The following is a 17,799-nucleotide window of genomic DNA, read 5'->3' as shown; positions in this document are numbered from 1 at the left end:
TCTGGGGTGTCCGACCTACCCTTCGATCCTAACGACCGAATCTGGAGACTATTCCCCTCCTCCTACCTTTATCACATAGAACATATCATACTGACACATAGAACTCATCAATAGCAAACTAGACAATTATCACAAAGACAATCATCTCAACTGTAATCAACTACTAGTGGGTCGACCTTGGTGCCTTAGACCCACTTCTACTGAACGGTAACTCACCTCAACGTCGTGTAGTGTCTGCACTGTCCTCGGTGTGAAAATCGACTCTCCCCAACCCCTCAATCCCTACACAACAACTCTTCTAAGTTATCAAATCATACTCATAATCCTTACAAGAGTCACTCAAATCCAAGTCAAAGCCAAAGTCAAATCCTTGGTCAAAGCCAACTTTTGGTCAAAGTCAACCCTCTGGTTGACTCGACTCGTCGAGTTGGCCATCCAACTCGTCGAGTCCCCATATCCACAAAATGCCATAATTCCATCCCTACTCGTCGAGTCTAGTAAGAGCTCGACGAGTTCGCCTTTAACAACACATCAGACTATCTTCAACCGACTCGTCGAGTTCGTCCTTGAACTCACTGAGGTTATCTTCATCCATAAGAAGGTGTTCAGTCTATGACTCGTCGAGTTCCCCTTGAACTCGTCGAGTCCGTCTTCATGTGGCTGGGACATTGCCTTGAACTCGCCGAGTCTGTCCATACACTCGCTGAGTCCTATGATTTCCAGGAACCTAGTGAACCTAAGCAACTGGGAAACCTTCGATCTTAACAGTTGGTCCATAAACAGAAAGGTTTTGGTGGAAATACACCCTGACTCGCCGAGTCCCATGAACGACTCATTGAGTCCCTCTTTGTCCAAAACTATACAGTCGATTATAATGGGTCTTCACGCATCAAAACCATAGATCTGGCCTCTTAGGGTCCATTTTATACCTAAAGCTACAAACTTGATGTACATGCATGGGGTCTTTGGCTCAAAAAGCCATAAAAGGAGGTCTACAAGATGCATGGGGTGTTTATGGCAACAAAGTTGGCACCTTTATGCCATAAAGACCCCCAATACCCTTAGATCTGAAGTGCAACTCTAAGCACACCCACAAAATTCGATTTTTGCTTCTCTATACTCATAAAAAGGGTAGAAATAGCCCCATATCAAAATCTAAGAGATAGATGGTTAAGGTTCCAGCTTTTTACCTTGAATGAGCTGAGAATGAAGTAAAACTTCTGGATCTACTTGCTTCTACTTGAACCTCCAAGCTTTCTTCTTCTTCTCCAACTTCAAACACACACACAAAAAGCACCAAAAAGGCTCAAGAACACAATAAGCGTTTAGGGTTTCAATCTAGGGTTTCTCTGAGTTGGGAGGGTGATGGAGGCTGGTTTGGGACGAGATAAAGTGTTTAAATAGGGTGCAAACCCTAAAAATTAGGGTTTTGTCCAGACAACTCCTACTTGTCGAGTCGGTCTCCCGACTCGTCGAGTAGGTCACTTAAACCCTCGGTCAAAAGTCGAGTCTACTCGACGAGTTGGGCATCCAACTCGCCGCGTCCTAGAGTAAATTGCAACATTACTTGAATTTAAATACGTACCAGGAACCGGGTGTTACAAATCCCCCGCCCCCCACTTATTTTAGACTTCATTCTCGAAGTCTGCTGCTGAATCCGGAAAAAGCTCGGTGTAGTGCTCTCTCATCTCGTCCTTCGGCTCCCCGAGCCCTTGCGATGCTGCCATTGCACCTTCACTAGTTCCACCTTCTTGCTTCTTAGATCCTTCGACTTCCTGTTGAGGATAGATACTGGCCGCTCGATGTAGTTCAAGCAGTCATCCACCTAAATATCCTCCAAAGGCACCACTGCCGAGTCGTCCACCAGGCACTTCCGCAATTGAGAGACGTGAAAAGTACTGTGAATCTGGCTGAGTTCGGCTGGCAGGTCTAGCCTATACACCAGTTTGCCCACCCAGGATGCAACCCTGAAAGGTCCAATGTATCTGGGGCCCAACTTTCCCCGCTTCCTAAACCGGATGACACATTTCCAAGGTGACACCTTGAGGAGCACCATATCCCCAACCTGGAATTCCAGGTCCGAATGACGCTTGTCGGCTTTTCTTCCGACTCTGAGCAGTCCGAAGCCTGCTTCGCACCTGCTGGATCCTCTCCGTAGTCTTGAGTACCACTTCGGTACTCCTCATGACCCTCTGGCCAACATCACCCCAGCATATCGGGGTCCTGCACTTCTTCCCATACAACATCTCAAAGGGAGGACAATCAATACTCGCATGATAGCTGTTATTATAGGAAAACTCAGGCAAAGGAAGGTAAGTATCCCAATTACCTCCGAAGTCTAAAACACACCCCCCCCCCCCCCCCCCCCCCCGTAGCATATCCTCCAAAGTTTGGATGGTCCGCTCACTCTGACCATCCGTTTGTGGGTGAAAAGCAGTGCTGAAATGCAAACGAGTACCCAGCTCGTCGTGAAACTTCTTCCAGAATCTGGAAATAAACCGCACGTATCGGTCCAAAATCACTGAAACTGGCACTTCGTGCCGAGCTACTACCTCTCGGATGTAGATATCGGCCAACTTCTTGGCCGAGATGCTCTCCTGGATCGGTATGAAATGGGCACTCTTGGTCAACTGATCCACGATGACCCAAATCCAATCCACTCCCTGTGCAATCCTGGGAAGCTTTGTGATGAAATCCATAAAGATATCTTCCCATTTCCACAGTGGAATATCCAACGGTTGGGTCTTGACGTGAGGCCTCTGGTGCTCGGCCTTGACCTTCCTGCAGGTCAGGCATCTCTCAACGAACCAAGTTACATCCCTCTTCATGCAAGGCCACCAATAATCAAGACGAAGATCCATGTACATCTTCGTCTCCCCGGGATGGATAGAAAACCTGGATTTATGTGCCTCCTCCATCAATACCTAGCGCACACCTCCATGATATGGGACCCACACTCTACGGTGTAGATTCAACAATCCCTGGGTATCATAATCGAAGGAGGAAACCTGGACCATGATACGCTCACTCTTACGATGTTCCTCCTTCATATCCTCCTATTGGGCCTCTCGAATCTACTCCAACAACGGAGTCACCACGGTCATCCTCATGCAGATGTCTCTGATCGGCGCTGCCTTGCGGCTAAGCGCATCGGCCACGGCATTGGCTCTCCCCGGGTGGTAGAGGATCTCACAATCGTAATCCTTCACCACATTAAGCCACTGACACTGCCTCATGTTCAGATTCAACTGATCCATAAGGTACCTCAAACTCTTATGGTCCGTGTAAATAGTACAACAGACCCCATAGATGTAATGATGCTAAATCTTGAGGGTGAAAACAATTGTCCCCAACTCCAAGTCATGTGTCGGATAGTTCGCCTCATGAGGCTTGAGCTGCCTCGAAACGTAGGTGATAACATGCCCCCTCTGCATCAATACCGTGACCAAACCCGAGATAGATGCATCACAATATACCACAAAATCATCTATGCCCTCTGGTAGGGCTAATATTGGTGCCTCACACAATCTCTGTCTCAGAGTCTCGAATGCAGCCTGCTACTATGACCCCCAATGGAAGACCACGACTTTCGTTGTTAATCGGGTCAAGGGCATGACTATCTTGGAGAAGTCCTGAATGAATCTCTGATAATAACCTGCCAATCCCAGGAAGCTATGAATCTCAGATGGAGACTTCGGGACCTCCCACCTCATCATGGCCTCCACTTTGGCCGGATCGACTGAAATCCAGTCCTGGTTGACAAGGTTCCCAAGAAACTACACCTCGCACAGCCAGAACTCACAGTTGGAGAACTTGACATACAAGGTCTCCCTCCTAAGAGTATCTAATACCTCTCGTAAGTGCTCCTCATGCTGCTCCCGAGTCTTGGAATATACCAAGATGTCATCAATGAAAACTATCACAGAACGATCCAACATCGGTCTACACACGCGGTTCATGAGATCCATGAACGTGGTAGGAGAACTGGTGAGCCCAAAAGGCATCACCACAAACTCATAATGACCATATCATGTCCGAAACACAGTCTTCTACGCATCCTCCTCTCGGACCCTCATCTGATGGTAACCCGAATGCAGATCGATCTTGGAGAACCAAGATGCCCCCTGAAGCTGGTCAAAGAGGTCATCAATCCTCGGGAGTGGGTAACGGTTCTTTACCGTTACCTTATTCAGCTCCCGGTAGTCTATACACATCTGATGCGTCCCGTCCTTCTTTTTCACGAATAGTATCGGGGCTCCCCAGGGCGAACTGCTCGGTCTGATGAATCCCTTGTCTAGCAGCTCCTACAACTGCGTAGACAACTCCTTCATCTCAGGAAGAGCCAATCGATACGGTGCCTTGGCTATCGGAGCCGCACCAAGGACCAGGTCGATCCTGAACTCCACCTGCCTCTCCGGAGGTATCCCAGGCAGCTCTTCTGGAAATAGATCCGCATACTCTTGTACCACTGGCACATCACTCACCGTCGCCTGACCTGCCTCTCGGGTATCCAAAACATAGGCGACATATCCCACACAACCCTGCTGGAGGTAGCGCCTAGCCCTCGCTGCTGAACATAAAGCTGGTCCATGTTGTGGCCTCTCGCCCTGAATCACCAGCTCTCCCCTACCTGGGGTCCTGATCCGAACTAACTGTTGCGCACAGTCAATCACTGCCCCATTAGGGCTCAACCAATCCATCCATATGATGACCTTATTCCCCCTCAATGGTATGGGAACCAAATCTACCAAGTAGCGCTCCTCGTACAACCTCAGAACACAATCTATGAAAACCTCTGACACTCGTACTGACTGGTTGTCCGCAATCTCGACCTCTAGAGGGCAATCTAACATGCCCGAAGACTCAGGAAACCTCTTGCTAAAAGCAAGAGAGACAAATGATCGGGTAGCACCTGAATCAAACAACACCTGGACCTTTCTTTTTAAAATACTGTTTTGGTTCAAAGTTTTCTATTTAGTTTGTTTGGCTTAAGTTATTGGTGATATTTTGGTTGTTGAACTTGCATTTCGTCTTTTGAAGATGGGAGCATTTCTTGATAAAAATTCATGTGTCATTTGTTTAATGACTTGTATACATTGATGATTACAAAAGGATATGGCTATTTTTATGTAAAAAAATCTAAAAGAAGTGACATTGCTCTAAGGTTCTAGTGGTGTGTTAATTGTGCTAAAAAACTTATCAGTAAGAATTTAGAAGAAACTCTGATTAAAGCACTTATTCTATGACCTTTTTAAAAATGATTAGCATAGGTGCTTGGGTCATCGTTCAAATGTAGCATATTCTTTCTTTTTAAAATCCAATCCTATGTCTATCTAACATATCTTAAAGCTATATCTATTTGTTTTTTTTGGAAACATAACAAGACTTGTAAACTAATATGCCTGATATATTTTTACCAATTTCATAGTAAACAAACTTGATTATCTCTTTTGAAAAGCAACAATATCTTTTTTGACAATATCTTTTTAAATTGTTGGAGAAGTCAGCTTTTTATTTTTAGGAGATTTTCTAAAGTAATGTTATAAATGATTTTATTATTTTATCTAGTTAAACATATAACTTCAAGTCCTCTGTTAACAGATTTATCTGACTCATCATGATTATGTAACGGTAATGTACCTTTCAATAAAAATCTACAAATAATAGATTGTTTTTTTCAATAGCAAATCACACTTTTGTTGTGTCTTTTGGTGATAACTTTCAATATTATCCAAATGTTCCACAATGATCTTTTTATTTCCGTTACAATTACAAATGCATCATTTTCCACATTGTTCCCTTACCATGTCTCCAAACAAGTAGCAACACAAACAATATACTTTGTTTCTTTTAATGTTATACTCTAACAATACATTTAACTATTCCACAACAAAATGTCTTAGCTTCTTACGAAATAATTTTGATTGAAAATCATGCTCATTTGGTTGACAAGGTTCTTTAATAAAATATGACCTCCTTATTTCATCAATTTGATTATGATAAGATGCATTTTTTGGCATATCCCCCGTGTCCGAAGGAAGGTATTCAAATCAAAAGTTTGTGGAACTTGTGGTTTTTGAGTAGGTTTATTTAGAGGTGAGAACTGGTTCGGTTTATCGGTTTCTTCGGTTTGATTTTTTTTGTCCAATTTGAAAACCGAACCAAATTGAATTGAAATTCCTCTAAGACCAAATCGAAAACCAAATTCTAATTTGGTTTGGTTCGGTTTAAACTAAGGAAACCAAATATTATCTTTAAAAAAATTACTGTTGCAATTTTTTAAACATAAATTACAAAGTTTTAAACAAAAAAGCTAAAGTTGCAAAAATAAAGATCTAAAGTTTAATACAAAGACAATTATGCTATTGTCCAGTGTCGAACTATAGATTGTAGGTGGCACTGCTAGAGTGGCGATTTCGAGGTGTTGCCACTGCTAGACTACCGACAGTGTCGTCGATTGTAGCCTTCCAACATTCTTGGAGAGCATCGTCATCAATTGCATGATAACATGAGGGTGAAACTTGAATGAGTGGGAATTCCAAAGGAGGAATCGACTATTGGAATTTCCTGAGGGATTAAGCTGTGAAAAGTGATTAAGTGAACCCTACATTAGTAAAAGAGTAAGGCTAAATTGATTTTTATTTTATAATTTATATTAATTATTCAATATATTTATTTAATATATAAAATATATAATATAGTTTTTAATTAATTAGTTTATGAAATTCGGTTTTTTAGCTCGGTTTGGTCTAAACTTCATGAGACCGAAACTCGAACCAAAAACCAAATTCACAATTTGGTTTGGTCTCGGACCAAACCAAAAACCGAATTTGAATATGATTTGGTTTGAAATCGATTTCGATTCGATTTGGCTTTTGGGTTTCTCGGTTCTAAACCAAATCCCACCCCTAGGTTCATTAGGTTGTGAAACTTGTGGACTTTTATTAGGCTTATTTCTTTTAGAAGGTCATCCACCATTGTCATCTCCAAACATCTAATTGTCTTTTGAAAAATTTGCTAATGGAACCCTATATAAACTTGATTTCAAGTTTCAACAATAAATAATCCCTAACTATTAATCTTAAGTCCCTAATTAAATAAACCTAATTGCTAATTTCTAGTTTTTCAAAACAATGCCAAATAATGGAATTTTGAGATAACCTAACAATTAATAATATGATTGAGTGATGTGGATTGCTTACTTGTTTCATTGTGCAAGGTGGGGGAAAGTTTACCGGAGGAAGAGGGTGTCGGATGCCGGAAGTTGGCGACAAGTCATTATTCACTATAGCTAGAAAGAAAAACAGAGAAGGGGAGGGAGAGAGAGAGAGAGAGAAGGGGTGGGGGACAAAATATTCGATAAGTTCTTCTTCTTCTTCTTGTGATACCGAATTCCAATGATTCCATTTTTTTATCTAAGAAGAAAGCCAAGCCGGAAGGGCATTAACAAGTGTTCACATTCAATGATTCTTCAAAACTAAAATTAAAGAGTTGTGTGGTTGTTTCCAGATCTCTGGCCACCTAGTGACCATTGGAATTGCCGACAACACCAAGTCACCACAATGTTGCTACAATAGTGGCAATATCTGTTGATGTTTCAAACCACTCACTATAGATGTGGGAGAGGAAAAGAGAATGATGTGAATTATAAGATGGTGGCAGACAAACCATATGGTAGCCACGTCAGTCAAGAAGCAAAGTCAGCATAACCAACATGGCTACCATGTGTGATATGGCATGATAACTTAGTAAGAAGGATCTATCATACTCGATTTCTCTATTTAAAATATTTTTTATAAGCTTTAAGTTGGTAAAATATGGGTAGATAAATAATATTAGCATAAAACCTTTAAAAGTATATAAATGTTAGGGTTTTTGTGTCATTTCATTAACCCTCGATATAGATAACTTAATATATATTTCTTTGATAACAATAATCTATGGTATTTCCGTATTTGTCACATTTTGATCTAACTAATATTAAAGGATATTGAAATCAAACATTATAGGTGTTAATTGCCACAATAAGATAGCAATGGGGGTTTATATGTTGTCATGAAATCTTAAAGGGTGTATACCAAAAAAATAGATATTCAAAGGGTTCATTTAGAAAACGCTCAATCTCAAACTGTGAACTCTCAACTGATAAAAATGACCCAAAAACATTTTTCTTCAAACCAAAACAATGGCTGCTGCTCATGGCTGTCTTCTCGCAAGCATACCCACTACAAGAATCACCAAAATGCCCCAAGCTATTCTCAGCAAGGAATACAAAATGAAGGTGCCATACAAGTTGAAGCAAGGGCAATCTCGTATTTTCCACAAGCTCCCTTCTGGTCTCAACATGGAGGTTATCTACCAGAAATGTCTGCAAGATGATAAAAGTAAAACAGAGAAATCATGGAATCCACCTCCATTAGTGTTCGTCCATGGAAGCTTTCATGCCGCTTGGTGCTGGGCCGAACACTGGTTGCCTTTCTTTTCCCAAAATGGGTTCGATTCTTACGCCCTCAGCCTTCTGGGTCAGGTTCAATTCCCCCTTCCTCCGAAGTTTCATTTTTAGGGTTGCAATTTTAGCTTTCACCATTTCTATGTACATGAAAATTGAAATTCGAAGGTGAATACTCAATTGGCTCAAATTATCACTAAAATTTATAATCGCGTCGAATTAAAGTGCAAAATTTTCTTTTTATACTCGTTCAAATCACAATTTGGAACATTTCCAGGGTGAAAGCGATGCTCCAGAGGGTTCGGTGGCAGGTTCTCTTCAGGTACTTTTATCCATCATCGCCATTGATAATTCATCTGATTTTTTGCAACAAATTCTGTAATTAATTCGTTGCTTCATCAATAGACACACGCAGCCGATATTGCTGATTTCATCCAGAAACAAACGGAATCATCACCACCGGTGTTGATTGGACATTCATTTGGAGGACTCATCGTCCAATACTACATCGCCAATGAATACTCTGGTTCGTGTTTTTTTAGATGAAGATGAGGAAATTTGAATCTATTCATGTGAAAATTGAAATTCAGTCAATTTAGGTTAGATTTAATTGTGATTTGCAGAACTCGCCGGAGCTGTGCTTGTTTGCTCTGTGCCGCCTACCGGAAATAGGTTGCTGTTCATGTTTTACGATTATCCCCTTTTCTTTTCCTGTTGACACGTGTCACAGCTAACAAGTTCTGTTTTCATGGTCAGTGGCTTAGTATGGAGGTATCTCTTTTCAAAACCTGTTGCTGCCTTTAAGGTAGATATGAATATGTTAGGGTAAAATTGTCATTTAAATTAAATATCCTTCTACACATCTTCATACCCATGTTAAATGGTGAGATGTGTTATATTTAATGAAAGTAATAATATTTTAATTTATTTGTCTCCATTTAAAATGGGTAGGAGAGGAGGATAAATAGGAAGAAAATATAGGAGAATATTTAATTTCTCTTTAGTCAAAATCAGATCGTTTATGTAAGGTTAAAATTGTCATTTAGTCAAAATCAGATCCTTTATATAAGGGTAAAATTTTCATTTAGTCTAAATCAAATTGTTTATGTAAGGTTAAAATTGTCATTTAGTCAAAATCGGATTGTTTATGTAAGGTTAAAATCGTCATTTAATCAAAATCATATCCTTTACTAAATTTGTCATTAGGCAAAATCAGATCCTTTATATAAGGGTAAAATTGTCATTTAGTCAAAATCAGTTCGTTTATGTAAGGTTAAAATTGTTATTTAGTCAAAATCAAATCCTTTACTAAATTTGTCATTTGGTCAAAATCAGATCCTTTATATAAGGGTAAAATTGTTATTTAGTCAAAATCAGATCCTTTACTAAGTTTGTCATTCGGTCAAAATCAGAACCGTTATATAAGGGTAAAATTGTCATTTAGTCAAAATCAAATTGTTTACGGAGGCTAGAAAAAGAAAATAAATCTTTTGTGTGCAAAAACACTTTAATAGAGAAAATAACAACATATAATAGAAGAAAAATAAACACTCATATATAGCTTACCAGATTAAGTCGTTATAATATGTTTGGTGTTTATTTAGGTCACAATGAGCTTAGCAGCCAAAGCTTTTCAGACATCTTTACCCCTTTGCAAAGAAACATTTTTCTCTAAAGGAATGGAAGATCATCGTGTTTTGCGGTTTGTTTTAATAATTTACTTTTTTTTTTATGGATTATTTTGTGTGATGAAAGAAAAAAGAAATTCATTTTGTTGTTAATTTCAGTTATCAAGAATTGATGAGAGAAAGTTCAAGAATGCCATTGTTTGATTTAAGAAAACTTAATGCTTCACTTCCGGTTGCATCATCTGAATTTACTCGACTTCTTGTCATGGGTGCAGCCGATGACTTCATTGTGGTAGTAAATGCTATGTTTTTATGTGTTTTAGGCAAAAGGGTAAAATAGTCATTTACTATGTTTTGATGTTTTATAGGATGAGAAAGGACTTGAGGAGACCGGGAGTTTTTACTGTGTGGAACCGGTGTGTGTTGAAGGTGTTGCACATGATATGATGTTGGATTCTTCATGGGAAAGAGGGGCACAATTGATCTTGTCGTGGATAAAAAGCTTATAATAGTGAAATGACTAAAAGGTCCTTATTGGCACAAGTGGAATTGTAGATTATGTTGGGATAAGGGAGGATTACAAGGTGTTTTATGGAATTAGAGATTTATTTGATTCCGTGTAATGTTGAAGAGTTAATTATGTCAATGCTATCATAAACCCCTAAGACAAATCCTACAACATATTCATGATTAAAATTGTAAAGATTTACACCAAAACCATAACCAATTAGATTAAAAGACTTGAACAAATAAATGCTCCATCACTTGATAGGAAAAATAAAAACATCAATGAATCTCACTTTTTGATTCTCTAAATGTACTAATTAAAGCCTTGGTGATAGCATGAACAAGTATCCCAATTGGACAAAACAACAAACAAAGAGAAACCGAATGCCGCGTCTCAATCTCATTCTCCAATCCATCCTGATACACCTGTCTGTTACCACCAATCAAAACCATAAGTTAACTTCAATCAGTACGACTGTCGTTTCATGTACTGTGTTTGGTATGCATCAGATTGTGTTTGACATGCACCAGACTTATACACAATGGTACATAATTTACAAATTTTCATCCCACCCATAAAGGTGGGACAATGATTGGCTACTGATATCTTGTCTGTGCAAAAGACGTAAATACCCTCATACCTTGCTGCGTAGAGGTCAACGGCTAACAAATGGATCCACGCCGAGGCTAATGTCATCTCATTAGAAAACATCTTAGCTACACCCGGAAGCTGAAAATAAACCATGGTAAAGTTTAAAAATACGCTATTATCATTTATCAAATCATTCGGGCAGAAATTCTTACCTCGGGCAGCCAATATTTGCTTGCGAACATTAACCGAAATGTATCCGGGGTCCACGAAAGATATAGAAGATACGAGTATAAAACCCCAAGCACTACGTATGGTATGCTACTTCTCATACACTTTTTAGTCTGCAAGTTAAAACAATTCAGTGTCTCACATCAGCTAGACAGAGTCCCATGAGTGTAAGTTTAAAGTTTAGTTCTTTATGTATTATGTCAAAAAGAAATATCTATATATAGTTTATAAGATTAATTCTTGTTTTTATAAAGTCAAAAGAAAAAGAAAAAGCATTAAATAGTTATTTCGATACCTTTTTTTTTTTCTTTTTTTTGTTTGCTTTATAACATTGTAAAATTTACCAATTCGGATTTTGGAGCTGCGATCATAAGAGTGTAGAATGGAAGAACAGCAGCAGTTCCTAATGTAAAAGCATCACTCGCTAATTGCATACTAGCAAAACCTACATGAACAAAGATCCAATCGAACTATAAATTGATAAGATTAACAAAGTTTTAGATGTTTAATCGATAAATTATCTCATGATAAACAAAGGGTACGAAAGGATTACATGATGCTTGCAATTTTGAGTTTTTTTGACGCAGATTGAAGCTTTCGTTTGGTATGATTATAGCTCCTGATCCTCTCATAAAACTCCATTGATTTCTTAGCTTGTTTCCGATATGTATTCCGTAAAATTCGGTGTTGATGGGTTTAATAGCGAATGTGGATTTCGAGTGTTTGGATGCAGTCGTTAAGAGGTTAATCTACAACAAAGAGATAACATCTATGAACCCTAAATTGCCAATCGAGTTCAAACATGAAAACGGGAAAGTAAACCAATTCAATTGGGGGAAAAGTACAAACAAACAAGTTATATAAGTATATGAACATCATAACATATATATGCAAAGTGATGATTCAATCTGCAAACACACAATATAAACAGAGTGAAATGGGCACAAATAACTAAATTGATACGAAGAAAGCAAAATGAATCATACCCAGTTGGTAAATTGGAAAACAAATCATGAATATGCAAAGGTGAAGTGATTACAACATTTGCAAATACACAAATTGGCAAAACCAACCAAATTCAGCACCAAGAACGTGAAATAACTCGAACCCAGATCGCAAAAATGGCAAATAAACCATGAATGTTGAAGGAGAATTCGTTTGAACATATGCAGATACACGTAGATACAGTAGAATGGGAAAGAAGCAATACCTTGAGTGCTAATTGATGGTGACAAAGGCAAGAAGAGATAGCCATTATAGATGTAAGAAAGTAAGTGAGATTGAGAGATGAAATGGGTTAGGATTCTTCATGAAGTTGTCGTTATATAAAAAAGAAATTAGAAGTGGTAGTACAATCATAGATACAAAAGAGATGGGTAGTCTTGTTTTCCTTTCGTTTCAGAAAAGAAATGAAAAGTTTTGTCTGTTGAGTGAATATTCATCTCACCCAATTTAATTTAGTTTTCCTTTTATTTTAATGAAGAGAGGATATAGAATTGATTTTGTGTATGAATATTTTAAAAAAGAGAAACAAAATTACATCTTAATTTTATTATGTTATGTGTATTTGTATATGTTACCAAATATATAACTACTTAAAAACATAAAGATTCAAATTTCAAAGGTGCAATCCAACACTATCCGATATCCATGTCATTTTCCAAACAAAATTTGTTATCGCATGTACTTAGTTTTGTAAATTACGATTTTAGTCCTCAAGGTTTGTTGCATCCTCAATTTCATATGGTAACCTCACTTCAAGCCTGATATTTAGTTTTGTAAATTACGATTTTAGTCCTCAAGGTTTGTTGCATCCTCAATTTCATATGGTAACCTCATTTAAAGCCTCAAGGGTTGATTTCATAAAGGACAAATGACAAGTACTCACTATATTACCATAAAATTTTGATTTTGACATAAATTTTTTTTTTTAATTATGTCAATATATTTATAATTTTGTTGCAATATCAACCAAATGACCACTTCTCTATGTTCTCCCGGTAACCATTTTTCCCGAATTGCAATAAAGTCACTAAGTTTACCAAAATTTTGATCTTGACACTGAGTTTCAAATTGCAAGAAAGTCATTATATTACCACAAAATTTTGATTTTGACACCGAGTTCTTTTCAATTATATCACTACATTTACAATTTTTTTGCAATATCAACCAATTGACCAATTCAAAAGATGTTGTGGTTTAGAAGCTCGATTTGTACAACAATTAAATAAAGGTCGGTCCAATGATTCAAACTCACTTACAAGTTAGCAAAAAATGCATAGACACCCTTCCAAAAGATGTTATTATGGTTTAGAAGCTCGATTTGTACAATAAATAAATAAAGAATCCTACAAGGTCGATTTAGTGGTTCAAACTCACTAAACATCTTCTTGATCGACCTTGTAGGGGTCTTAATTTACTTGTTGTACAAATCGAGCTTCTAAACCACAATAATATCTCCTGAAAGGGTGAGTACACCCTTTTCACCGACTTTTAAGTTAGTTTGAACCACTAGATTGACCTTCAGACGTCATTTGTGAAGAAATACTCTGACAAGAATTAAACATTAAACATTATAATAAAAAGTGTCACCTAAATGGGCGATTACACCATTTTTGCTGAACTTTAAGTGAGTTTGACCCACTAGGTCGACCTAAAAAGATATGTGAAATTGGGTTCGATGCAAACCCTATATTTGAAACTCAATCCTACCACATAAGATCGGGCATAGCTTCCACATCACAATATTGTCTTGTCATTTATTTGTTGTAAACAACGAGCTTCTAAACTGCAATAACATCTCCTAAAATGGTGACTATGCCCTTTTCACTGACTTACAAGTGAGTTTGAACAATTATATTGACCTTTATTTATTTGTTGTACAAATCGAGCTTCTAAACCATAATAACATCTCCTGAATCGCTCTGTTGGTTGACATGGCAACAGAATTGAAAATTTAATCATATAATTGAGAAAAAAAAACTCATGTCAAAATCGAAATTTTATGGTAATATAGTGACTTTCTTAAACATTGAAAATCAGTCTCAAAATCGAAATTTTGGTAAACTTAGTGACTTTATTGTAATTTGGGAAAAGTGGTTATCGGGAGAATATGGAGAACCAATCAAGAATGAAAGAGGTAAGTTTATGCACGTGGTTGTGAAAAGCGAGACAAAAAGATGAAAAATAGTGTTATGTATGCAACGTGATTGCATAAGAGTATATAGAGTAGTAGAAGTCCCCTTAACAACCATTTTGAGTAAAGAAATGAAGAAAGATTGGCCATTGCATTGAAAATGCAAAGAAAATAAAAGTAGATAGGTATTTCAGTAAGAGGTTAAAGAAGAAAATAACCTTAGAAATGGGCCGTTAAGTGAGAAAATAACCAAGAGAGTAAGAAAAGATTTCGAGGATGAAATCTCTTTAAGAAGGGTAGATTGTAAGAACCCAAAATTTAGAGAAAGTTGACTTTTAGTCAAATATTGACTAAAGGGTAAAATGGTAAATTATGAGAAAAAGATGAGAAAATGTAGTTGTGACTTCATGAAAATGGACAAGATAAGTTTAAGTCACTTAGAAGAGTTTATATGAGTAAGTTCAAGAGAAAGAATGCATGAGAAGATGTATTTTTGGTCAAAAGGGTAAAATGGGAATTTTATGCTTTTTGGGCCAACTTTATGACTTAATAGATTAAGATTCATATTAAGTCATTGAGATATGACCTAACATAAGTGTAGATTATGTTTCCACCTTCTCGTAGATATAAGGAACATCGAAAACGAGTAAGAAATGAAGAAGATATGAAGGTTAGAAGTTGGGACAAGAATAGTCCCAAAGCTGGAATGGAATCAGCCCAAGGGGATGATGTCAAGCCAGAACCGCAACTGTTGGAATAGTGTCTAAGGCTGCAACTATATTAGACAAGTATTTGACCCGGTTGTGCATGGTCCTTTTGGGTTGCCTTCACCATAGCAACTTGATAGGATGATTTATTAAGAGAGAGTAAATATTATTAATATATTATGAGAATAATATAATGAATAATATATTTGTTATTTGATTAATATAAGTCATAGAATTAATTAGAATTAATTTGGTGACTTAAAGAGATTAATTAAATAAAGGGGTATAAACTGTCAATTGTTTGATAGTTAAGCTTTAGACTGTAAATCCATTGGGATATGCTTTGGACGAATTCTAAGGGTTTTAGGATAGCTAAAATCGTCCATATAGATATCTAAGGAATGGATTTGGATAGCCTTAAGAGAAGATTATCCAATTAGGGTTTAGGTTGTAACCCTTAAGGAGTCTACAAGTATAAATAGACCCTATGACATAGGGAATTCGATACATCTCATAAAGTAAGAGAACCCTGGCCGAATTCCTCCCCTCTCCTCTCTCCTAAATCATTCTTCTTGCTATTGGTGTTTGTAAGCCATTAGAGGAGTGACATTTGTGACTCTAGAAGCTCCAAGACCTCAAGATCAACAAGGAACTCAAAGGTATGATTCTAGATCCGTTTCAATGTTGTTATTTAACCTAATTAGTCATTAGAAGACTTGGATTCAAAGCATGTTTATTAGAAAGCCTAGATCCAAGCATTAGTGTTTTGCATGCGCACATAGGAAAGTTCTTATGGCTAAAACCCATCAGTGGTATCAGAGCCTAGCTTGGTTTTCTTTAAATTGTTGCTTGATTAACTGAAACAAACCTGCAAAATTCGATTTTTAGGTTTCTGAGTCACTGACTCGGCGAGTCCCAAGGTGGACTCGGCGAGTAGGCCTGACTCGGCGAGTCCCCTTGTGCACTCGGCGAGTCCAGGCGTCAGGAATGGCCAGATTTGGGATTTTTTCATAATTATCTTATGGAAACTTACCTTAATCATAATAGATCAATCTAAATCCGATTTTTTGATATATATGACTATTATCTTGATCTAATTAAAGGTATTTATCAACTAATAAAATATTTGATTTCCTTATATGATAATTAATTAATTATTTTAATTATTTTGGTAATTATCTTGAATAAAATCAAATATAGATAATTAGGATATTAATTGTTAATTGGAATTATTTGTTATTTGATCCTCCATGTTTTAAATGTTTACAACCTACCCTCAAGTTTTAAAATTTATATTTGTGATTAAAAGTTTTAATTTAGACAACTTAAATTTCAAACCCTAGATTTTAAAAGTTTTAAAATACAACCCTATACTAATATGATATTACTAGAATAATATATATATATATATATATATATATATATATATATATATATATATATATATATATATATGTATAACTAAATGCTAGTCTTACCGTTAGTAGGCCTCATTCACGAAGCCGATCTATAAGGTGGGTATAAGGTTGCGGCCTATAAAATGGCGCTTAATGGGTGTACACTCACACCCACCGCTTGCTTGATTGGTGGAGGGTCGTTAGCCGAACGGGTAGGATAGGGCAACCTCATCCTCTCATTAAATGTATAATAAGAAATATAAAGTAACTACACATTTTTTAAAATTTCCCAATCCTAGTTACTTTAGGAAAAGTGAATTGATGCAATCCCATGAAATTACACTTTGCACCTTGCTAAGAAGTTAGTGGAGCGTGTGTGGTTTACCGGCACACTAATTGGTTCTAAGAGAAGGTGGAAAAGGGTGATTCATTGTTTATCATAGTTCGATGGAGCGTGTGTGGTTTACCGACATATCGAATAGGTGATCGTTACAATGAAGGCACCATGTGAATTTGCATGGTAATTCACACCCGCTTTGTGATCCTCGGCATCCCAGTCACAAACGAGAGGGGCATATCGAGATTTAAACATGCCATTGAATAGTTTCAATGAATCTCATCCGAACCTAGGAATTCTCAAAAACACTTAGGACTAATAGTTTAAGTTTTGTGATGGAGAATTAGTGAATCGTCATTCACTTACCTTCAATTTATTTGCATGTTAGATTACGGCATCCCTTTTCTAGTATGTAAATGTTATTGTTGGATCCTAGCCCTATTTTTTCTTATTGGGTGATAATTAGGGATTCTTATTCTAATCTATCTTTGTCCTTTTCTAATTGTAGATGTCAAACGCAAGCAACGCTGTTGCTAGTTCTTTCACGTTGATGAGCCTTTGCCAAAAGGTCACCTTCGATGGAACGAACTTTAGCGAATGGATAAGATACATTCGCACCATTGCTCGCTATGAGGATAAGGAGTATGTCCTCGATGAAAAGCTCGAGAAAATCAATCCCGAAGTTGCTACTCCCGCCGAAATCACCGCCTTTGAAACTCATGAGCGAGATTCAACGAAGGTACATTGCATCATGATCGCCACCATGAACTCCGAATTCCAAAAGTCCTACGAGGACATGTACCCGTACGAAATGCACC

The 17,799-nt window shown here is 37.5% G+C and overlaps 2 protein-coding genes across 2 annotated transcripts; one reads left to right on the top strand and one right to left on the bottom strand.

The window, feature by feature from the left end:
* Positions 1 to 8,155: 8,155 nt before the first annotated feature.
* Positions 8,156 to 10,773, top strand: LOC111919616 (uncharacterized). The gene is made up of 8 exons (XM_023915179.3): positions 8,156 to 8,527; positions 8,727 to 8,771; positions 8,855 to 8,975; positions 9,073 to 9,121; positions 9,206 to 9,254; positions 10,054 to 10,151; positions 10,237 to 10,369; positions 10,446 to 10,773. Exons 1-8 carry the CDS (start codon positions 8,186 to 8,188, stop codon positions 10,584 to 10,586), a joined length of 978 nt encoding a protein of 325 aa, XP_023770947.1. The 5' UTR covers positions 8,156 to 8,185; the 3' UTR covers positions 10,587 to 10,773.
* A 9-nt stretch (positions 10,774 to 10,782) lies between these two features.
* On the bottom strand, positions 10,783 to 12,832 carry LOC111919617 (protein ABA DEFICIENT 4, chloroplastic). Its single transcript, XM_023915180.3, has 6 exons — positions 12,615 to 12,832; positions 11,958 to 12,153; positions 11,749 to 11,849; positions 11,389 to 11,517; positions 11,226 to 11,314; positions 10,783 to 11,014 (listed from the first exon to the last, which is right to left on the bottom strand). The coding sequence occupies exons 1-6, from the start codon at positions 12,657 to 12,659 to the stop codon at positions 10,864 to 10,866; spliced, it is 711 nt and encodes a 236-aa protein (XP_023770948.1). The 5' UTR covers positions 12,660 to 12,832; the 3' UTR covers positions 10,783 to 10,863.
* Between the last annotated feature and the right edge of the window lie 4,967 nt (positions 12,833 to 17,799).

This window comes from Lactuca sativa, chromosome 3, assembly GCF_002870075.4.
Source record: "Lactuca sativa cultivar Salinas chromosome 3, Lsat_Salinas_v11, whole genome shotgun sequence".
NCBI lineage: Eukaryota > Viridiplantae > Streptophyta > Magnoliopsida > Asterales > Asteraceae > Lactuca > Lactuca sativa.
Note: the sequence above shows the minus strand (reverse complement) of the source record. Positions and strands in the feature narration are given on the sequence as shown.